Source organism: Anomalospiza imberbis, chromosome 9 (genome assembly GCF_031753505.1).
Source record: "Anomalospiza imberbis isolate Cuckoo-Finch-1a 21T00152 chromosome 9, ASM3175350v1, whole genome shotgun sequence".
Classification (NCBI taxonomy): Eukaryota; Metazoa; Chordata; class Aves; order Passeriformes; family Viduidae; genus Anomalospiza; species Anomalospiza imberbis.
The window spans coordinates 12668647-12692703 of NC_089689.1; the positions used below are offsets into that span (position 1 = coordinate 12668647).

The following is a 24057-nucleotide window of genomic DNA, read 5'->3' on the forward strand; positions in this document are numbered from 1 at the left end:
ATTGTGGTTGCTCCAAAATCCAATGATCCCCATGGCTTTGGCTTAGGATGTCAGCCAAACTGCTGCTATTGATCTGCAATGCCACTTGTGGAAATGAAAAACTGAAATTCCTGTGAGCAGTTGAGAGAGACATTTCACATCATGAAATAACAACTTATTAGAACTGCTCATGTATTCTAAAAATGTGAATAATAATAAATTAGAGCAGTGTTTTGACTTATTGCTAGAACAGGAAAAGTGTGTTCAAATGCCTTCAAGACACAAACTTCTTGGTGTGTTCATTTTAGTCAGTCCCTTTTGACCATCTTCTTGTGTATCAGAAACCTTGTGAAATTGTTTCTTTAGTTTTTGCAATACAAGACTGAGAAACACAGGCTGCAGCATTACTAAACTAGACCCTGTTCACTATGGTGAAGTTTAGAACAGTGCAACCATGAGTTTATTACTGCAACATGGGAGAAGGTTTAATCCACACTGTCCTACAGAAATAGGGGTCCAGTAAGGCCCTGAATTTCTGTCTAAACAAACTCACATGAGATAATCTCCAAAATCAGGATAAAAGGGAAAAAAAAAGGGAGATCTCTGAAAATTGTGTCTATTTATGGCTCAGTCTCCAGTATTTAACAACCACAGAAACTCAGAAAATAAAATGGAAAGTGTAGCATTAGTGGCACTCTGGTTTCAACTCAGCCACAGCTATTTATTTTGAGAGAGAATATGGAAAGAGGAGGGAGGGTTTTGTGAGGGAGCCAAAGGAGTGCTTCATATTTCATCATATCCTGTTTTCAACAGTTTCATTAGACTTACCCTACAATTAATTTTTGGAGCAGATCTTGCAGCACCCTAAGGATATCTGCTCTTTCCTGGCTTTGTGCTGTAGAATCTCACACTGAACTGATGATAATTCTTAACCATAAACTATTTTCAAGTTCATCAACAGTCTGTAAAGCAAATTATTTGCTACATTCCAAAGTTCTAGATGACACACGAGTCTTGGACTTTTGGGGAGATTGTAACACATCTTAGTAATCTGATCTTCTTTCTACTTGATCAACTATTGATTTATTGATGATATTTTGTAGTTTAGAATGAGAAAAATTGAATTTTTAAAAAATAGTTTACTTGACATGCAGAAAACCAGTGGATCATACAAAACTGAAGTGCTAATGAAGAATGAAAATTAAAAGCACAGCATATACTACATGAGGGCCTAATGTAATTTTAATTTACAGGGCTAAAACTATCTGTAAAGCATGCTCAGTGTATTGGAAAGACTAGAGGCAAATTAATAAGCACAGAATCAGCTATTTCTTACACTATTTTTCCTAACAAAAGTGTTCATTAATGAAAGTATTTAATAATGAAAAGTTGAATTTAATGTTAGAGCTGAAGTTTAAAGTAGCTTTCTTTTTGTGGTATTGGATGAAAACAAATAGGTTCCTAAAAATGAAGCTTGGGAACCAGTAACAGCAATGTCACTTATAGTACCAGAGGATAATGGTAATTACACTCTCCACTTGCAAGCATATCAAAATTATACTTAGTGTTATGAAAACAGGAGGGTGTCTGCTTCAATCTATTTGCTAATCTAGATGAAGGACCCTTCTTTGTTCAGAAATGGTGTGACAGGAGAGGTGTGGATACGCAAGGAAGACTATTTATTTATATGGCTTGGGAAACACCAAGTTAGGTGTGCCAGGCTTGAGCAACACCTATTATCATTTCTGCAGATAGCTTACTGCACTGAAATCAGTCCTGTGATAATTATTGCAGGACTTGATTAGGTGGCATTGCATCAGAACTCCATCTTCTACTTTATATCCAAACTATTTTTGCAGTTCCAAAAGAAGATTAATCCCAAAGCATTTGATAGTAGTAGGATGAGAGAAAATGTACTTTGAGAAAATGATAAGGAAGAACATGAATGGCTCAGGAAGAGGCAGGTGGCACTGATCAGTGACACAGCTCATGGTAGGCTTATTCTTTAATGATAACATATGAGAAGTCTGATGCATACCAATATCTGAATTTGGACAGGTTGGTAACTGAAAATAACCATAATTGTTTTGTTTCTATTTATTAATCTTTTTTTTTTTTCAAGTATCAGAAGAAAAAACTTGCTTAGGTGGCTCAACCAGCTAATTTATATAAACAAAGAATTTTCAATGACTTGGAACAAGAGCCATTTCTTGGATGTGAGCTATTGGCACATATTAGGCATGAACACTGTGTAGCACAGCTCAATTTACTATAGCTGATGGTGAATAATTTCCTTATATCTTCCTCTTGTGAGCTACTTCTAGACTATCCAACAGAATATTATTATGCAACAAATCATATAGTCATACTAACTTGTTTTCAAAACTGATGTATAAAATGGATATTCAGGAACTAAAATTTCCATCTGCATCTTTAGCAAGCAAGTTATGTTTGGCTTATAAGAATAAGCCAAACATAACTCAAATATACAACCTTTTTTAAAAAAAGTATAGTAATTACTATTGGATTACTTCTAGAACTTTTGGTACTTGAAACTATGTATAAGACTAAAAACTCTGACTTAACATTTTTAAAAGACAACCACTTAAGTGATCTTCTCTGCAAAATGCAAATCTTGTTATACAGATGCAGCAATTGGAACCACAGAGAAAAGAATAACTGAAGAAAATGCTTTTATTATGGCCTCCTTTCTCAGAGAACTATTTAATTCTCACCACAATAACAATGACTTTTTAAAAAAATATATAGAAACAAATAACAATTACAACAGATTAGTTCTTGAAAGACAGCATCCAGAAAAAGTCTTCTCCCACATTACAGTTTTTGGAAAAAATACTGTCATTGTTACCTGGTTACTTCTGACAAACTACTTATGCTAGCTTAATTGTTGGTTAAAAAATATAAAAATCAACCAGTAGAATATTTAGCCTTATAAATCAAGGAGATAGGTAAAGATGTACCTACTCTACTCCTAAAAGCATCAGTATCTTAACTTAAGCTTAATTAAATAAGAATTTAGTAAAGAGTTTTTGATAACTGAAGTAGAAAAACATGAATGCGATCACATAAAAGGACACTCCTTTTCCCTCCAACCTGAGAACTTCCTAAAGGTGAAGAAATTACCTAAAATTGAAAAAGTCTCCCTACATTGGACTGGATGTAGGAAATATGTTTTGTAAATTTGACTGTAGATTAAAAGTCCAAATACCAAAGACTGAGCAAAAATATTTTGAAAACTTTGTCCAACAAACTAAACAAATGTGTCACTGTCAACTAATACTTCTAACAAAAATAGTGAGGAGATTTTCCATCTGAGATGGAATCTGAGAATGTAAGCTGTAATACAGAGCAGATGACTGATTAGGGCAGCTCCATCACAGGCAGCCCTCCTGATTCTAAGCAAGATCTGTCTGCACCTATGTAAATGCTTTAGTTCAGACCAGGAGTACATTTCACGTCACTCCTGAAGCACTTATATTCATGAATTTCACAAAATCTATCTTATTGCCCCCTTTTTAAAGGTACTTTGCAGATGTCATTCTAGTGCATCTAGCCTTGGCAATAACTATACTGTGCCAAGTTCTGCCTGATCCACCAGGTCCTTAATTATGCCAAGTCAGCATCCCTCACTAGCTGTTCACACTATTCTATTGAGAGATAGTTGTTATATGCTGTCAAGAAGGACTCTTCTATGTGTAAGTTAAATAAATTCCTGGTGGCAATCTATTTTTACATTTTGTGTAAATGCAAATTACTGTTAAAATATTTTAGAGTCTGGAATTTGCTTCAATCATTCATCTAAAATACCTTACTTTCATGACCTGAACACAAAGATTTAGTGAAAGACACTTAGTGAAAGATTTCTCTTGTGTTCCTTTGCAGCAGCTACTGATGAGCTACAGTGAGTGGGTAACATGGAGATGCTGCATATATCTATTGGATTAAATTCCTACTAGACTGACTAATTTATTTCACTTGATAATGAACTATCATTTCCATCACTTTAACTCTTTAAATTTGTCAAAATAAAAAGACACTTATTACATAAATAAAAAATGTTTGCAAGAAAATTTGAGCTTACTGGAAAATGGGTTATGTTTGCTTATGGCATCATAATCCATATAAGAACACTTTCTTGGGGCTTCCAGAGAAAGCCTTAATATAGCTGTATTGATTTGCTGATAGACACTTGGAAGGCCCAAGAGAAGCCCACAAAGAAACAGTTTAATTGTGGCCTTTCTCAGTAGGAGTTGATGCTTATTGTTAAGTATTTACACGTCTCCTCTAGCTGTGCCAGAACTGGGACATGTGTCTTGGCACTGAGGACTTGTCAGTCAATCAGAGTCTAGATAGTTCCAGAGGTATTCCCTGACTGTTTCCCAAGCCCTTCCTTTCACTCTTCATAGCAGTGAGAAGTTACCACAGAATGTGCTCTCATATCACCTGGGCTGCACAGAGTTTTCCCTTTCAAATGCAGAAGCAGGTGAATTCCCATTCCTTCAGCAGTTAACACTATAAGGAATAGTCAGGTAACAATTTTTGTTCAGTATTTATAACTTTTTTTCATGGTGAATTTGAAATATACTACAAGGAAAAAACCAACTCACTTTCTATAAATAGTTCCTAGCAGCTGGAACAATGTGTCTCCCTTTTATTTCAAAAAAATAAACATTGCTGGAATCATATCTGAAATAATTAGAAGTGCAGTATATTCAGAACATCTACATTTTCAGGCACTTCTCTACTCACCATTCTGCAATTGTTTGACTGGGATAGAGTTTAATAATGCTTCCCAACACAATCCCCACAATGCCCACAAATTCATTATTTAAACACAAGAACCTGGCTTCTGTTTGGGATTTCCATTGCATGGTAATAGATAGTAGAAATAGAAGTACAGTAATAGAATGTTTAACAGACAAAGACTCAGAGCAACTAATGTAATACATGCTTTGGTAGTGCAAGTAGCTCTAGTTTGCAAAGACTGCTCACTACAGTTAGCAGAGTAAGAGACAATGGATCTAGATGCCGAAGACCAAGCATGTCTACAGAGGCTTTTTGACCTATATATTTATTAATTCCTAATGAATTTCTCACATCACTGACTATTCCATCAGACCGAACATGCTCTTCCTGTGTGAGCTGTGGCTTGTACCAAATTCCTATTGGCAAAGTTAATTTGTAAACCTTCATGCTCTTCTGGCAAGACTTTCAATCCTGAAGCTTGATTTACCAGGTCAAAATTTTCATTCCTATAGACCAAGCCAGAAAACTTTTAGTCCTATAGATCATAATTTTAACTAGGCTACTAAATTTTTTTTTGGTGGGTTTTTTTTTTTTTGGTGTGGTTTTTTTTTTTTTTTTTTTTTTGCAGGTAGTCAAGAATCAGGTTCTTTAGTCTCCCTTTTTCAAGATAAGGCAAAATGTTAACAATGTTAACAATAACATGTGACTTCCTAGATAAAGTAATAACATGCGGAAACACACAACTCCTGGTATTTGAAGAAGAGAATCTGTTTTGGAGGACAATAAGAATGGAATATACAAAGTCCTGTCATTGTTTCTGTGTCACATAACCCTGGATATAAAGTGCATACAAAGACCTGAACATAGAAGAAAATGCAGAAATTAGCTGAAGAGAACATAACAACAAAGAGCTGCAAACAGGTGAGGGATGGGCATCTAAATATGCCTGTATACAGGGAATCATGACTCACTGGGTACCTTTTTGTGCAATGGAAAAAGGGAGTCCCTGGTGTGTAAGCAAGTCAAGCAATTTACAAGATCAGTAAAGTGCACGTGCACTAGACAGATAAATACTGCTGCCCTCAAGACAACATATTTTTCTGAAATAAAGAAATAAGCTTCACACTAGTACTATTCCCTTCCATATACTAGTCATGAAGATGCTTTGAACTTAGACTTTACTAAATTACTAGCTCGTTAACTAAGGAAAACATCATGTGTTTTTGAAGTGGTCGCTCTTGTCCTTGCATTTGATTTTCCCCTTGTCTTTTGTATTACTCATGATGTTAAGCCTAAATGAAAGATTATCACCTTTTAGAGGCAAGGACCAAGTATTAAATCTTTGAAGCACAATGAATCCTAATTAGGTATAATCGATAATAATTATAGTTGTGTAATGGAAAATAGGAAGGTAAGGAAAAGGAAATGGCTGAGATCATAATAATTACTTTCTATAAGGACTGGCAGGGAAAACCAATGTGAGAAGCTGGTCACCTGAGAAAACAGATACCTATTTATTTGGGTTTTCCTTGCAGTTGAAATAGCAAAGTTAAAGTATACCAAGTATACACTAAACATGATTTATAAGTTTAACAAACTCTGGAAGCAGAGTGCACTACGTGTATCTCTGAGGGGGTTGCTGTGGTAACCTCTTTGGAACGCAGCAATTACCGCCTACCTGGCAAATTGGAAGTGTGACATTCCTCTGCTAGTAACTCCTCCATTTAGCCAGAGGTCAGGGAGGAGAAGAAGGTGACTCTCACAGAGGGAACAGTCAGAGCCACAGAGCTTTCTACCAGAAGGTCAAAGGTGTTAAGCTCACAATATAAAACAGGGTATATATGGAATATATGGAATGTGAAAGACCTGTTAAATCCATGAGATGCAAAATAACTTTGACAAAACCAGAAACTGAGCTCCATGACATTTCTGATCTAATGTTTTATGTTCCTACAGAGTGCAGGTCTAGGTCACTCCTGGTCTTCAGTGGGATGTTTTTGTTAGGATGGCTCCACAGAGAAGCTGCTGACCATCAAGACTTTATAGGTACAGAGCTCCTCACTGCTGGGCTAGACCTGTAGTGAGTGGGTGTACAGAAAACCAGGGTAACCAGGTACTGTGTAACATGTCCCACAAATTAAATTATACATCCTCTAATTATTGCTCTGCACTAAGAATCTACTGCCCTGACTTCTTAGGACCATCAGATCACTACAGTCAGGGGACTTCTGCTTATGAGGACTTCCTTGGATTCCTCCAATCTGATATTCCATCTACTAAGTAAATTCCTTACAGAATGCATTATTTTTTTGTGATACATTTAAACACAATTATGATACATAATCTTCCTTATGGAGAAGTATTAATTTACTATAATCCTTTATTATAAAGACCTTCAAGCTTAGTATGATGCTATCCTCAGTATGAAAGACAGGCTATTTATTAACATCTTATCACCCTTTCACAAAAGAATAGCATCCTTATAGCAACTGTAATTATAGATATACAGCAATACAAATATCCTTAATGCATCTTTTAATTAGGTTTAGTAAGTGAAAATATTTGGGAGAGTCAACTCAAGGTCAGTTGTCTAAGGACCACTTTGCAGTGATTCACCACTCTGTAGTGATTCACGAAGCACTGAGTGAGAATTTCTACAGCCACTCAAGAAAATATATTATCCCAGGTGCTACAACCACAGTCACAGTGCCATGGGCACTGCTGAGGCACAAATGTGCCTTTGCAGCTTTGCTGTAAAAGGGTTAAACATACACACGACAAAGGTGCTTGAAATAGTTCCCAATATGATTTCAAGCAAAGTAATACAAGTGAGAATGAAGAAAGGGCTGCAAAACAGCATAGGAAAAGGGTAAAGAGGAAAATGGAGACCCATCTCACGTCAGAAGTACCTGAAGAAAAACATACATCTCATAGATAGTTAGCCCACAGTATTTAGCAGTGGAGCTAGATACTTTCAACTTCAAGTATAAGATTCAGAGAAATGAGGGATTTTAGGTAATTTTTTTTTACTGTTTCCAATGCTTTCTCTATTGATGTGGAAATAAAACAAAGGTAGGAGTGTGTAGCTTCCAGTAACAGTAACAGAAATGTGTTTTTTTAGAGTAGTAGATAAACCTGTGGTCTACACATCCAAAGATATAAATTATGGATTATTTTTTTTTAAATCAACCTGCATGGAAGTAATATATAAACACAACTTTCATGAATTAGTTCCTATATGCCATGTAATTTTCTGCAGAACATGGCATGGTGAATAACTCCTTTAAAAGCATTCAATGAATATTTGAGCTGTTCCATTGTATAAAACCATATGATGATCCAAAGAAAGAACTGTTCTGAAAACTTCTGTGACACATTTCAGCACTTAATCTGCAGACCATGCTTGAAACAGAGCCCAGAAGGCTGTTGTGTACAGCTAGGTCAGACATCAGCATAGGCTGTGAGGTTTCATGAAGGGTAAACGTGCTGTGACAGATATGAGAACAAAGGAACTGTAAATTGTAGGAGATTAGTATTTATTTTTTATAAACTAAATATTTAACTACAGGTAGTGCAATCTAAAGGCACATGCATCAGCAGACCTGCAGGCCTGCTGCAAAGCTTGGTGAAATTTGGCATGGTGTGAAGTGCTGTATAATCCCTGGCACACATACAGTGGGATTACAGATCAAGCACATACAGGTGGATCCTGAAGGGATCAGGGCAGACAGAAGCAGCTCCTGAGGACAGCAGTGCTCAGACAAAACATCAGTGTTACTGGAGCACAGCGGGAGTGACATAAGCAGGCAGAATTAACACTGTACAGGTGGGAAACTAATTCTGAACTTCCTGTGTTTAAATGTCTGTGCTCTGCTGAACTTGCCGCTGTCTAAAATGATGACCCATTACCAGTCACACCTCATCCATATGTCAACAACAGGAGGGTTTTTTTCTTTTAATAGTACCCCCAGCAATGGAAGCAGCATTTAGAAATCACATGCAAAAGTGGCAGCAAAGTCAATGGTTCTTAGCTTAGAAGACAGGTTCAGCTAAGTAGGATTTGGGTTAGCAGCATTCTTATTTTCAGAAGACAATAGTTACTGATTAATTGTGAGGGTAGTGAAAATGACCAAGCAAGAAACAAAGATCAAAACTTTCCAAAAAAGAAGTGTGTCTACCAGGTAGTACTACCTGCCATCCACTTTCCACATGTTCTGAAGCTACCAAAATTCTGCGAGTACAGTAATTACAATTTTCCAAGAAAGTAAGAGAAGGGCACAGAGACACCTACATACTATGCCAATGCCCCTTCAGCTAATTCAGAGCAATCCTTAAATTTTTAGCACAGGAAACATACAAGTGTGAGTGGTGTGTACCATTCCATGTCACAACTATTTGGCATCCTATTTCAAAGCATCCTCATGTCAGTTTCCTGAAAAGAAATTTAACATAACATGGTATTTAACAAAGCATTAATAGTGAAAAATGCTAAAGATGAAGTATCCTTGACTTCTACTGCTTCCCCCATGTTTGAAAATATATATACATCAAACAGATATGTGTTGAAAGAGTGTATTTATTGGCAGTACATTGAGTATATAATTATAGCAAATTAAATAGAGTACGCTGAGAATTAAATTTATGAGATAAAATATACTATTACAGCAATTATTATTCTGAGTTACCTTCTGTATATGCCATCAAAAGACTTTAAAATGTTACATTCAAGCACATAAAACCTTTGAGTCTGATGTAGTACTCATGTTTCCAGGGATTTTGATGACTTCTGGGTGAAATTCACACTAGCATTTTAGCTATGCTGAAGAATGGTGAAAGAGAAATTGAGTCCACTTTAAGAGGCCATAGTGAACTGGCTGAAGACGTGGAAATAGGGCTGACAAAGTAATGCAAATTTTTCATTTCAGCCAAGTGAAAAATGTTTTTTCAGCCTCTACAGGAGTTCTCCTCCCCATGAGATTTCAATATTTAAAAAGTTTCTAGTGATCAGAAGTGAAAACCAGGTGATACTTGAAATAAGTTTGGAAATTTATCTGTGGTTACAACTAGTTCCTCAAGCTGCTCTTCCCTCCAGTAGTCAGAGCTCCTGGTCAGGGCAGTGTTGCGTTTTGGTGTAACAGCAGTAGAGCCCTGTGGCTGTGCTGTCTGCTCCACTGAAACACAGGGTCATACAGACAAGCCAGGAGGCCCAGATTGAGGTAAACTGCAGCCTCCCCTTCTCCATCATTTTTGCTGTACTACAGCATGCAGACACACCAGGCATCAGAACTTCTCTTTCCTACTTCCTCCCATTGAAATACTCCACAGGGGAGGAAACATCCTCCTTATCTCTTTCTGGTGCTCACTTAGAATCCTTCTCCCTTTCTGTCATAACCCGTCCTCAACCATCACCCCATTTCTGACCTTCCTGAAGGGTTCACTGACCACCAAGCAGTAGGGTTGCTCTTCAGACATACAAACATTAAGTCAAAATTCAAACACTGGGGTTCTGCCCTCCAAGAGATTCTTTTTGAAAGAGCTATTCTGCAGCTCTCTCTCTAAAGAAATATTGAAGTTCTCTATAATGTGAATGGCAGTAGACACAGAAACATCCACTCTCCACAATTAAATTGAGCCTTTTATGTTAAATGAAATCAGGGAGAAGGATAGGAAGTAAGATGACATTTAACATCAACGTTTAGTTTAGAGCAATTACTTCATAACCAGTAAAAAGTATCTACTGAAATTTGGAAGAAATGCTTAATTACCTAACTGAAGGGTTCTTATCTCAGCTACTAAACTAATAAAAATTCACTTTTTAAATATTATAACTTTTGGACTTCTCTGCTCAATCTTCCAGCACAGAAAAAACATACTTTCTAATAACACAGGTACAAATTTCCAAACCCTAGTGCTTTTAAGGAATTTTTGTAAGGTCTTATTTGAAAACATATGGAAATAACCAGAGGAACACCTGCCTACTACTACCACTATCACCCCCCTGCCCCCCGATCCTCAACTAGGTTTTATTTGCGTTTAATATTCCTGAAGAGAATGTTTTTTCACCATTTTGATAAATCCAAAGTACAAAATTCTACCAGATTTTTGGGACTACAGAAGAATTTAGAGTATGTTTTGTTAGACTCCAGCAAAGGTACTTACAAGGAAGGCATAACATCTCTCTTCATAAGGGGGAAACTGCTTCAAGGAAACTACTGTGACAAGGAACCCCAGCACAGTACAGACTCCCTGCCCTGGAATAAACAACTGTATTGCATTGCTACATCTGATTTATGCTTTTAACTGCTGTTTGCAAAGGTGCATAAACTGTCTAAAGCCAAAATTATGCAAAAAATAAACCTGCAATTATTCAAGGCATAGAAATTAAATTACTCTAGATTTACTCTGATCCAGGTGATAGCATCTGGTTCTTAAATTTAACTGAATGGTTCCTGGAGGCCTTGGAAAAGCTCTGCAGCAACCTAACTGTTCCAAACATGAATCTGGCCCTCCAGAGGCCTGCAGGGAGACCTCCAGCAGTACTAGCCAGATAGCCATTAAAAGAAAACAAAAGCAGCTCTCGAAGAGCTGTCCCAGTAGGTCTGATTACAGGCTTTACAAATTACAAAATTATCTTGAACATGTGGGTGTTCCCATCCGGCTTCAACAAGTGGAATAACTGCTAGAAAATACAGCCCGTTAAACACACAATGAATGTCACAAAAAATATCCATGTAACAACATACTTAAGTTAAAATACTCACAATTTTTATAGTGAAAGATTGCCCAGGCAGAATTATTTTCAGTTTTCACATTAAAATTTTGTGCATAAACAAAGCATTTAAGGAAACAGAAAAAAATTGTCAGCTATTACAGAAACATTAAATAAACTATGATGAAAATAATAAATAAATGCCTAACATACACCTGGTTTCATATCCTAGCATTTCCCATTTTTTAGGAGATAAATAGATTCTTGAACTTTGCAATAAAACAGAGACATAGACTACTGGATCTTTTAATACTGAAATACTCCTTAGTTCCAGTTATCCCTTTAAGAAATCAAGCTGTCACTAAACCATCAAAGATATATTCCTTTCCCAATTCTCCCACATGAGGATATACTAATGATACATTTTTTAAACATTTAAAAACTTGTCCTGATTTTGACGTGCGGGAACGGAGACTCGAGCCGTTAAAAGCCAGCACAGCGAGTGTAGCTGTGCAGAACAGCAGAGCCCTGAAGGGAGTGGGGGAGCTGAATGGCCTGGCCCAGCCTGGGCCGGAGACAGCAGGGCCACGGGGGCCAACTGGCGCCACCCTCTGCTGCCACGCTGGAAATGTTCATTTGGATCCACAGCAAAGAGCTGCACTGCTCTTACCCCATCCATCATCCCCAGCTTTCTACTGAGGTGTTCACCTCCAGCCCATCGTGCTAGTCCCTGGATTACCATATATTCATGTATTCTAACATGTCATCCCTGACACTTTAATCAGTCAGTCATACCCACAACATTTATACACTAACTAACCTCAAAATCCTACCCCAAGTTCTCCTTAGGTGTAATACTGCAACACATCTTGGCAACACTTAACCTGCAATTGCCGTCCAACGACTGCTCTTGCTAAGATACTATTACCTCATTATTTGGCTGCTCTTTAGGGTGTACACAAGCATCTGGGAGCCTTACTCCTACATTTGGAACTGATTTCTCATTGCATACTATTATAACAGGTTCCCCTCTCCAGGTCTAGGCTGCATCTAGGACCCTTACAGACAATGGCCATAAGACCAATTACAAAGAAACTTAAAAAACAGCCCCTGAATGTATCCCACAAAAGAACAGATTATTCAGCTTTCTCAAATTATGTCGTTGTGACTCTAAAAATCACCTTAAAAAAGACTCCCACTATTATAATTTAATCCTACTCTAGAGCATCATGCTTTAAAATAATTGTAATTTTAAGTCTGTAAATCATGAGACTGTAAGTATCTCCCTTTAGAACTGATTTGAAGACATCATCTTATGTTTTCTCACCACCACACAAAATTAAGCTCCAGTTTATTTGCCATTTATTTGAACTTAGAAATACAGAACTCTAAAAAAACTTACCTCCTTTAGTATCTGGAGTCCACATCATCCAAATTAAGACCCTTGCCAGGCTGCAGCATAATTCTCGTCTTTCATGGCCAGTTTTCATTCTCATTGCAAAAAGGCACTATATGAAGCACAGTCTCTCTGTCTGAAGTTATACTGAGATATTGCTGTGGCACACAAAGGGAAGGGAAGTGCTCATGGATCTCACAGATTGCATAAGCTTATGTGAATTGAAGTGAATAAGTTTATTATTTGTCAAATATAATCAGTGGTACTGAACTTTGTGTAATATGCTGAGATTATTATTCATAGGGTGAACAGCTGCCTGTGGCCAAAAGGATGCAAACAGAAGAAAGACACACAGGAGAGATTAAGATTTCTGAGAGAAACAGGTTCAAGGAGGTAGTACACAATGAGCCAAACGTGTCTCAACTGGACAAGTGCTTACAGAAACACAAGAGCCTGGAACAGCACAGATGGCTCAGACTGCCACCTGACTAGCCACAGTCTGCTTTCAACTATTCTCAGGTGCACTTTTGTACCGCCACACATTAATTCTACTTCAGAATCTGACCCTGTAAAAAACAGCTATCACTAAAACAATTAACAGTCAACTCAGTGCCTCGTTCAGCCACTCATGCTCTGAAATCAACACTCCCCATTAAAAATGGCCATTGGTCCACTTGGTCACCCACACTTTGATGTAAAATTGAGAACTGGGAAAGCTCTGTTTTAATTTAGTCAGTAACTTCTGAGAAATACCAAATGCACAGGCAAATCTGGCAGAACGTGAATAGACCTGATCTCTCCCTTGTACCGCTACATTAAACAACAGGTGTACAAGTTCCCGGGTTGGCACAAACTCCCAGATGCTCACAGGCAAGTACATTTTCCTTGTTACTGTTTCCAGGCACATTAAAAAAGGAAAACAAGCAGTCAGCTGGGGCAGGGTCCCCAGTTTTCCCGAGGAGAGCGCGGCTGAGCCGGCGGCGCGCACAGAGCCGTCCTGAGGGCCCCGCGGCGCCGTCCCGCCGCTGAGGGGCCCCGGCCGGGCTGAGCCGTGCGGCCCCAGCCGCCCGCGAGCGGGAAGCCCTCTCTGGTGGAGATCGGCGGGCTCTTGAGGGGTCCCGCCTCACCTCACACAGCAACGCGGGCAGAGCTCCGGTGTCCTGACTGCAGGCACTTCCCCAGTTTCCAGCTGCAAGCTCCAGAGCAGCTTTCAAGAGAAACCTGCCAGTCACCAGTAACGTTTCATCCATCTGTTCCTCGATTGAGCTGCTTGAGGTGCCATGAGGGCTGAGGTGGCAGCTCTCACCTTACCAATGCCCTCCAACACCTCAGTGACTTGTCATTTCTACATTTCCTTACCCAGTTTTCAATAGAGTATTTATTAAAAGTATATACAATAGAGTGATAAACTACTTCCTAAAGAAAATGCTTGAATAGAGAATTAGAAAAAAATCCCATTTTTATAAAGCATGGAATGAAATGGGGACATTGCAAAACGTATATGTGTATATATGTACAAAATATACATATGTATACCAGGCACCTGTGCTTTGAGACTTTGATTTTACAAAGCAGAGCTGAAAAGTGAAAAGTGCCTTCTCCATAGCGCTAGGAATTTTACTCCCAAAGTTAATCACTCGGGTGTCCATAAATCAGTTAATCAAGACTGCTGTCTTGGTGAATTTGCAATACTATAACCTAAACTGTGTAAACATTCGTAGCAGAAGGTCTGCTAACCCAAACCCACTCAAACTCAGCTAGGACAGCTGACATTGACACCAACATAAGAATCTCAAGTTTTGGTTTTTTTTTTTTTTCTAATAGGCTGTTGTTTTTCTAATAAGTGTTGTTAGCACATTTTAACATTTAACCTGAGAAGTTAACAATCTCTCCCCTGTATGTAAAATTGCAAGAAATGAACAAGCAACATCAGCTGCAAAGTCTGACTTTAAAAAAAAAAAAATCACAAGAAAAGGTTAACTGAATTAAAGAATTTTATTTTGTGCATTTCAGAAATGAATAATGACATTTTCTAAAATCAGTTGTTGCTGTGATAGACAGACATGTAAAGCTCATGTTTCCATTTTACATTACAACATGCAGTGTGAGAATGATACATTAGTTTACTTGAATCCTCAAGTTAATCATCTTTGAATAAATCAAAAGCTATTAACTGTGTAAACACCGGTAACAGTTAAAATTATTTCAATTGGGAGGAAAACCAGTTCTTAATACAACATAGATCAAGAAGCACCAACTGGAACACAATGGATGCACAGTTCTTACTGAGTCATTTAGTTTATTTCTATTTTACCAATTATAAGTTTGCATTATTAGAAGTCATTGAGTGTAAAATATAAATTATAATGATACAGCTCAGGATCAGTAAATATAAGTCAGCTATTTTTAGGGGATAATGACTTGATCTATATGGATATCAGCTCATTTTATGTTAGAGTTAACATTGTTTTCTTCCCTCTTCATTTTCAAACTGTCTGGCTTGACAAAGTGTTGAGTAGCTTTTTGAAGAAAAAAAAAAAAGAAAAAAGAAAAACCCCAAAACCAATAAACCACCACCCCCCAATAAAGTTAATAACCATAAATCTTACTTTTGTTGCTACTTAACAGCAAAGTCAACCAATACATATTTTTTCCCTATTTAAAATATTTGTCACTAAAACTATGCTCAACTAACCAGTGCAGAAGCAACATTATAAATGGGCATGTTTAGAACTTTCATAACATATGTATTTTTGTGTACACAGTGGTGATTTATCTTTAAAATTGTATTAATAAATTAGAAAAAACCCTAGCAGTGACAAATATGCAGTGTCTATCAGCAGTGCAGGTGTCAAAGCTGGAAAGCAATCTGTACATAGCATAGAAAGGTTTTGATGAAAAATTTCTCATGTTTTTTTTCCCCAACACCTAAAGAGTGTTATTGCCAATGAATATAATTTTGACACCTGGTAGAAATCTTCAACAGTTATAGCTCTTAAGCTTCACTTCCAATTTTAAAATGTTTTCATTAAGTAAGAACAAGGTTTTTTTCTGCCATTTAATTCCTGCTTTCTAAGCCACAGGAGCCATAAAACATACCTTGAAATAATACACAAGAAATAAGTATCCAGGAAAACAGTGAAGCTAGTGAAACAGTAGGACATAAACCTCAATATAGTTATCAAGAATTTTGGAAAGTTCAGTGCAGTATGAAAAATACTTTCTATGCCTCTTGCACATTAAAAAAATAATCTGTTGCTGACATTTCAGTAACATTTTTGATCAATTGACATTTCTTATGCACTGTGTTGAGAAAATAAAAAATTCCCAACCCATATACTGCAGCTCAAAAGTTCAGGTATAATATTGACATTACCTATTCCTTACTTCTAAGGACTGAACACTAGAGCAAGGGAGTTGAAATCCTTATTAAACTTTCAAACAAATAGTATATGAGTATAGCCACTTACAATTCATCTCTTGAACTGGTTAACTTGCCCTTACAGTATCTACCTGAAATACATCTCCCTGAACAAGACAGCATGTGTGCACTGTACTTTAGACAGAATACAGAAACTTTAAAATACAGACATGATAAAATCTTGATCTGTGTTTTAGTGCATTATAATTACATCCCGTATTTATTTTTTGCATAATTAACAGCTAGCATATGTTGTCTAACATTCAGAAATAGTGCTTTTGCTTTTCTGCCTTGTGATGTGGGAAGTGTTGTCAACCTCACTCTCTGCCTATATATTGCACTAAGATGGAAAAATTGTATGAAGAGTTTGAGAATTACCAGCTGCTCTCCTCTCAGTTCGTGAACCCTGAACTTAATAAAGACATGCAGGCATCCAAATATGAAAAAAGACATTTTGCATCATGTTCACTGGATTGTTCCCAAAGGACACCACACAGCATGCTTATTGTTATTGGTGCAATTTCAGAAGGCCCAGAAGCCTCATATTCTCCTCTCTGATAGTAGGCTACTACGTTTTTCCACTGTGTTAAGCGTTTCCACCTGATTAATAAAGCTAGGATTTTCCCAGGAAAGAAGGGCTCAGGTGATCCTATCTCTTCAATAAATTAATTTAATAAGCAGTCAAGCATTTTGGCCTTCCCTAACATATAGGCTGTGCATTGTATGCACACTTCTTTTGAATTACCCATGGTGAAAACCAGATATAAATGAAAAAACAGGTTTGCTATATGGCTCATGGTATTTAAATAAGTCTAAAGACAGATTAACATATGAAGTTACCTCATTATTGCTTGAGTTAACTCTCAAAGTAAAGTTTTCAAAATTTTATATATAACTTCAGACGTTGTTTTATTACAGTATTCATACACTTTATTCCTGTAGTTGCTTAGTGGAGTGTTCAATTGAACACATACAAAAACATCCCCATTATACGGTTCAATGGAGAGATAACATATTATGCCTTCATTAATGCATGGTGGTAGAGGACAAAGCATACCAAACTTAGAAAGTTAGAGGTTAGTCTACTCCCCCTTAAGCATGCATTTGCAAAAACATCCATTTGCTCTTTAAGAGACAAAGAAAAAAAAAACATAAGAGCTGTGCTACTTATTTTTAGCTCAGGAAGGAGCAAATTTACTTTGTTACATTAAGATTTTGTTTTGAATAGGTTAAAAAACCAAAGCTAGTTAAAATTATGTTTGTGCATATTCTTAAAATGGCTCCTTACTAAAAGTTGCTGCATCGAGTGAGCACTGCAGTTTTATTTTGTTGTCATGCCCTGATTTTCAAAACACCTAAGCCCCACACAGTTATAGGGCACAGAAGCTGCTGGCATTCAGCATCTCTGAAAGTCAGGACACAACTTAAGTGATTGTGCAGAACAGTTAATTTCCCTTGCAGTGTAAGCCAAGTGTTCATTTATGCCCAATAGTAAGATCACAGAAGTTTCACCAAATCAATCAAAATAAACTTTTACAGGTCATAAAGGATTTCAAGGATAACACCAATTGACCAGGCCTGAGTTTCACAGCTAAAAGGACAATACTGCCCATTCTCATTGGTTAGTTCTGGAAGTCCTTTCCAGGATGATCTGATAAAAGAAAACAGAAATGAGTACCATTGTTACATTATAGATTGAAAAAAAAATGAACATGTCATTTTATCTGCTGCAATTTTAATCTGTCACTACTTGCCCTTTAATTATTATGTTTTACAAAGTTTGTTTTTAAATACTTTGTTTTTTTAAAAAAAAAAATCACCGACATTTTTCTGAAACTGATTTCTTGTATGAAACAAGATGCCTATTTTTGTGTAAGATTTATTTCACCCAGTATTCACATAAATAAGTATTAAGAATTCTGCAAACTGTGAAAGGCACTAGATCTCACCTGTATTTGAAATCTGACTTGAGACCTGCAATTGCACATACATTTCCCTGTCTAGAAAAGAGATCCTGTTTATACAGTAGATCTGTACTCTTACATGCAATTGGATGGCAGATAACACTAGCCTGGTATTTTGAATATTCTGTATTTGTGTTTGTTGTTACCTTACCTTTCAAGATGAACATAGTGACGAGAAAGAACATTCTTAATCATAACTACAGTTTTTGCATATATCTCTGGACCAATCAACCTAGAGAAATACAGTTTGGCACGAAGAAAATATCCAATTGGCCACAGCCATTCCTAAACAAAGAATGAAAGAGATTATTATCAAAGCAGCTGGTTTGAAAAGACGACTACACTTTTTCTAAAATTGAAGGAAGTAGCTCTTACAGGTCCTTGGTGATAATTAAATCCTTTGGCTACATTGTAGTTGTCATTGTCAAGAGCATTATCATAGACTCCACAGTACACCATATCACTGCAAGAAACAAAAAATGTATTATGCAAACAAAGTCTTAATTAAAAATGATACACAGAAAAGGAAAACAGAAATTAACCAAAAAACTTGTCATTTACATTTACTGATGTTTAAGTTAGGGAGGTCTCCAACTGGTTCTGTACTTTACGTGACAGTGAAATTCCAAATAAAGTTTAAATTTGTAGGAAAATGGTCAACATCTTGAAAGGACTAAAGAGCCATAATTTTACTCTTTTACTCAAACTGTAGTGCTGTACACTGTATCAAACACTGTATGTCCCAAGATGCAAATTCAACATCTTTGGTATGATAACAAATTTGACTTGCTTACTGTGAGGCATCCAAAACCACCCAGCCATTGCCTATATAAAGAAATCAATTACTGACTTCTAGAACGGCAAAACAAGTTCTGGAAGTACTTCCTGCAGCCTTATTTCATTGGTATAAATGAAGATTTCACACCATCACCACGCCTGCTCGACATCAAATAATTCCAACTGTCATGTTTATCATCTTTAGGAATTACCACTTTATCTTATCTCTGCTGTACTTACTCTGGGTCTAAGGTTTTCATGCCTAATGGACCAAGAAGCTTTTCCTCTGCTATCTGCAGAGCTTTCCAAGCTCTTTCAGGTGTAAATAACTCAGGGGCCTAATAAAATAATAAAGATTTAATGAATAATAATGTCTGTGCATATACATACATAAGGCTGTGTACAGAAATGCAGAAGACAACAAAAAGCCTGAGTTTTGCATTACTGAATCAACTTCTGGAACCTGAAAGTCAGAGTAAGCAAGAAAACAGAAGGCATCCAGTGCTTTTTCCAATTTTGATTTTATTTTATATACCCTTGACAAATATTATTACTGAAGCTCTTTACAAATCCAATGGAGACAAAGAATCCTTCCTTTTTAGCCAATTTGATGGAAAAAGCAGCCTCCTAGACCTAGCCATAAAAGATATTCTGAATACAGTGAACATGGCAAATTGGCAAGTCCTGTCTTGATGTATTTTTGGACAAAGACGGACAAATACTAAAAGCATGGAAAAAAAAGCTGCTTTCAAAAAGTTATTCCAAGCTATGTATGTTCCTGATAGAATGCCATGCAGGTGGACCTTAAAATTTTCTTTGTAACTGAACTAAGCTTGCATTTAAGTGCAAAGCCCTCCTCCCACACCTCCACACTTACCACAACCATTGCTATTGGAAAATTTGGCCTGAGTTGGTAATCACACCATGGACTCGAAGCTCCATAGCTGTCCTTATAAATTCCACGTTTGTGTACAAGATCTGGGTGTTTTTCATTAGGATCTGCTGGATTCTCAGAGACAAAGAACAGCTTTTCAAAGTGTCCTTGAATTTTCCTGTCCCACTCATCATATGTGATAATCTCCTCCTTTCCTGCAAAATGTCACACATGGTGTTAATTTTCTGCAATCAGCCACAGTGACAACAGCATAAGTATGCTTCTTGAATTCCTGACACTTAATATAACAGGAGCAGACCAAGAGCACCTCTCTGTTTGTGATTCCCTTCATTTAGGCCAATTGTACAGATCACAGGATCAACATCTCACCGAAATTGCTAGTGAGACTAACACAACATTAGAGTCTCCACAGGGTACATATTCACTTGGGCTGGCTAAGCTTTAAGTAACTTTATGATTAGAAGAGTACTCCCTCTAAAAGATAAGGGACTTCCTATGATACTCATGTAAATATTCCCAGCAAGGGGGTTTTCTGTGTTATGAATACTGGGGGAGGGACAGAAAGAGAAAAGAAAGTGTCCTGCATCATTTTACTTTGTATTCTTGTAATGAATGTTGCAATCATCATAATACACAGTAACCTTATCAGTTATACCCATTTTGAGAAAAGGTACTCAGGCTCTGAAATTCCTTTGTAATCCACAGAATAAACTATTTGAAATATTGAGATGATATAAAATTCTCTTAAGTTTTTATACTAACAAAAGGATTTTGATCATACAAGATACTTTCTTAAGTTTTTGCCCTTTTACTCCTAAACCTTCTTCTGAGGTTTTATGGTCACTATTTCATTGTTTTAGTTGTTTTTATACCCCAGTAATACAATTACGAGATGTGCCTGTTTTTACCATGTCTTTTTACAGTGACTCCACGAAATGGAAATATGTTTTTCCTAGATAAATCCATCAACCAGCGAACCGCCGACTTGCACAGGCCAACCATTTCCACAGCAGAGCCATCTCTAAAATAATAATGATAAAAAACCTCATTATTTACTTTAAGAAGGCTATTAAAGTTCAATGAGTGACTGAAAAATTTAGATTCCTAAGTCTCTTATTTAGACAATTTCTTTTTCTTATTTTCCTACTATTCCCCTATTTCTCAGTCAGGGAATGAATTTGATTGTAAACTGGGCAGCAAATACCTTTTTCTGCCCTTCTTTAAAGTGGTATTATCATACCCAGCTAATTAGCACAAATGGAAGATAACTTTATACCAGTGATTGTAACATGAAAAAAGGATCAACCCCAAATGTGGTCCTCTGATGTTAAAACTGTGTTCAATACAAAGCTTCTCAACTGCACATACACTTCTGTAACTTAGGTAATAGTTCTGCCATAAGAGACTACTCAAGTCAAAAGTGAGGGATTAAAATTACCACTAAATGCACTTCTTGGACTTGCTTTTCAGGCAAGATTCAAGTAATCAATATATGCAAATATTTCACAATGTATCATACTCAGCTTTACTGTCTACTTGATGGAATTTTCTCTCTCTTATCACCAACTCAGGCTATCTTTGGAAAGTACCTCAACCGCTCTTGGTTCCCAATTAAAATGCTCGACTTGTCAAGCAAGATAACATTTTCCTCAATTTTTACCCATGGAAGGCAATTAATTTGAAACTGATACTGTACTAAATTCAAGCAAGGATGCCTGCAACAGTTTGCTAGCACATAATAAAGAGCCTATTTAAAAATGCTTAATCTCAACTCTGAAAATGTAGATGTTGTAAATATTTTTGAATTCAAACTAAGAAGTATTCAAACAAAACAATTATCAATATATAACTCATATGAGAAGTTTGAATAACAAAGTATTGCTAGTACAGCAAGTATATAGTATTTCCTAAATTACATTTTACTACCTGAATTCAGAAGTCAACTCTTGGCATGGAGCTAAGACTGTGACAGAAGCCATGGGCTTCACCTGCCCAAGAACACAGCTTCTGACTTCAAATCAGCACAAAGAAAAAAAAAATCCATAAACATTTTAGTAGGTAGAAATGTTTAGAACATTTGAGAGATAACCTATCAGTGTGTCAATAGAATTCCTAGTGGCTCTGCAGAAGAATTTAAGTTAAAAAAAGAATTAAAACCCCTCTGCCTCAAGCTCAGCTTTCATACCTTGGAGTAGCTGGAATTCCTGTGTTGCGAGCTCTGTCACTCTCTCCCATTTTATCCATCCAAGTGCCACAATTGAAGCGGTTCCCTCCAAAGACAAAGCCAGTTTCACGGTCAATGCCTGCAGTTACATTAAAACCTGGCAAGAAAGAGTATCAGCTGTTAACTTCATTTTTTAGGCAAAACAAAACCCCAGCTACCCACACCCCCAACCCAAACTTCCTAATAAACAAAAAGACCTTCCAACAAGAGACCTGAGGTAGGTTTCTGAAGGAAACTGTACTTTAAGTGAAATTTTAAGGTAACATGCACCATATGACCAGTGGCAAACAAACTATTATTTAGGCACTTCAAAAATATTACATATATATAAAGTAATACACTTTTAGCTACAATAAATATATATTGGAAAAAAATATATGCTCAATAGAAAGAGGAAATAAGAGGAAAATGAAATACAAAATATAATCATCAACTTCTGGTTTGCACAGCAAGTGTTTGTGTATGTTACCTTCATCTCTCATCTTTTGGTCAATTTGAGGACCAGCATTCCTTTCTCGGAAATTTATGCCTTCCATATGTCGTTGCATTGCTTCCTGTATTACTTCATAAAGTGGCTGATCCTAGATTTATTACATGTTTGGATGACATGTGAAAGGCAAGATGAAAAATGAGCAGAAAGCATTTCTTAAACCTCTAGTTTATATGATATTCCAAAACAACGCTCACACCAAACATTTTCAAGTAGCATCCTTGGCAACAGCAATACAATGTACACAACTTTTCATATAAACATTTTTTTCAAGACAAAAAGCGACAAAAAGCAACAAAAAGATTTAGAAGCTGATGGAATTTTTTCCTCCTTGCACTTGGTCTAATCAGGTGATGCAAGAAGTGCCTAAAATGTGGAATTATTGTGCTATAATCAAATTTCACTATAAACAACAGATAGCAACAGGTTCTCGTAGCTAGACAAAAAAAATACATCCTTTCATTAAAACATTACAGTTTTGTTAAACAGTTCAATTAGAAGAATTTTTACCACAGTGCCTGCAGGTTGAGGAGAAGAGTCATCTCTTGGGTACATCCTAGAAACAGGACACCTGAGAATGTCTAATCCATTTGGAACAATTTTACAATACTCCTGGATACACTGAAGCCACCACCACACAGCATCACGACAGTTGTATCTGGCATGTGTCCCCCCACCGAGCAGATTGGGAATGAGACCATGTCTTAAAGTCCCAGCAAATGCTAAAATGATGTTTCTAGAACAAAAGAAAATCACAGTCTTGACTAAATTGCCTTCAAGGCCATTGTTAGACCAAGTATCAAGTACAAAGCATACAGGGTTATGTTATTAGCAAGAAGACAAACAGAATTTTAAAGACAGATTCCAAAAGTTTGCTGTTGAAAGCTACAAATTACTCAATTTAGCATGAACTTATTTTACAATAAAAAACCACCCATTCCCTAACAAATTCCTCAACATGAATACATTTACATCACTTTGTACACAACATATGTCATCTATTCATATGGAAAAGATAATTTGCTTTTTAATAGGTAGTGATATAGATCCTAAATCCAAATCCCACTGAGGTCACAGGGAAGGTTTTTATTGACCTTGTATATGATTACCCTGGTATCCACTCTGATGGGTGGGGTGGAATAGGGACGGAGGGCAGGAGAAGATGGGAAATTCCTATTAAAATACAGAGAGGTGACAGCAACTGAGGTTATGAGAAGTTTCATTTGAGAACCGTTGCGCATACCTTGCAGAAAACACGAATTCCAACTAGCTTTAAAAGGCAAAATAAACATCCTAGTTGACTGCAGATCTCTCTGCACGAGAAAGCTAAGAGTTGGCCAAATGTACAACAGCATAAATACATGCTGATTTACACCAACTAATTTTTATGTTTCCATTATATGCCAAGCTCCATTCAAATTAATATTAATCAAAA

General features: G+C 36.8%; 2 protein-coding genes across 3 annotated transcripts in view; both read right to left on the reverse strand.

Annotated features, from left to right (window-relative positions):
* LOC137479333 (putative defense protein 3) overlaps positions 1-13673 on the reverse strand; it is a 32359-nt gene extending 18686 nt beyond the window's left edge. Inside the window, exons 1-2 of one of the 2 annotated variants that reach the window (XM_068199741.1) lie at positions 12858-13673; positions 9034-9178 (exon numbers count right to left, since the gene is read on the reverse strand). The gene's annotated coding sequence lies outside the window, so the exon portion shown is untranslated. The remainder of the gene's footprint in view (positions 1-9033; positions 9179-12857) is intronic. The other variant, XM_068199740.1, reaches the window with a different exon arrangement.
* A 1158-nt stretch (positions 13674-14831) lies between these two features.
* The window catches only part of AGL (amylo-alpha-1, 6-glucosidase, 4-alpha-glucanotransferase), a 34275-nt gene continuing 25049 nt past the window's right edge, over positions 14832-24057 (reverse strand). The window contains exons 26-34 of the mRNA XM_068199745.1: positions 23133-23358; positions 22602-22713; positions 22094-22229; positions 20817-20929; positions 19891-20102; positions 19254-19351; positions 18612-18699; positions 18388-18521; positions 14832-17923 (exon numbers count right to left, since the gene is read on the reverse strand). Of these exons, the coding sequence (XP_068055846.1) occupies positions 17806-17923; positions 18388-18521; positions 18612-18699; positions 19254-19351; positions 19891-20102; positions 20817-20929; positions 22094-22229; positions 22602-22713; positions 23133-23358 (1237 nt within the window). The 3' untranslated portion in view covers positions 14832-17805. The remainder of the gene's footprint in view (positions 17924-18387; positions 18522-18611; positions 18700-19253; positions 19352-19890; positions 20103-20816; positions 20930-22093; positions 22230-22601; positions 22714-23132; positions 23359-24057) is intronic.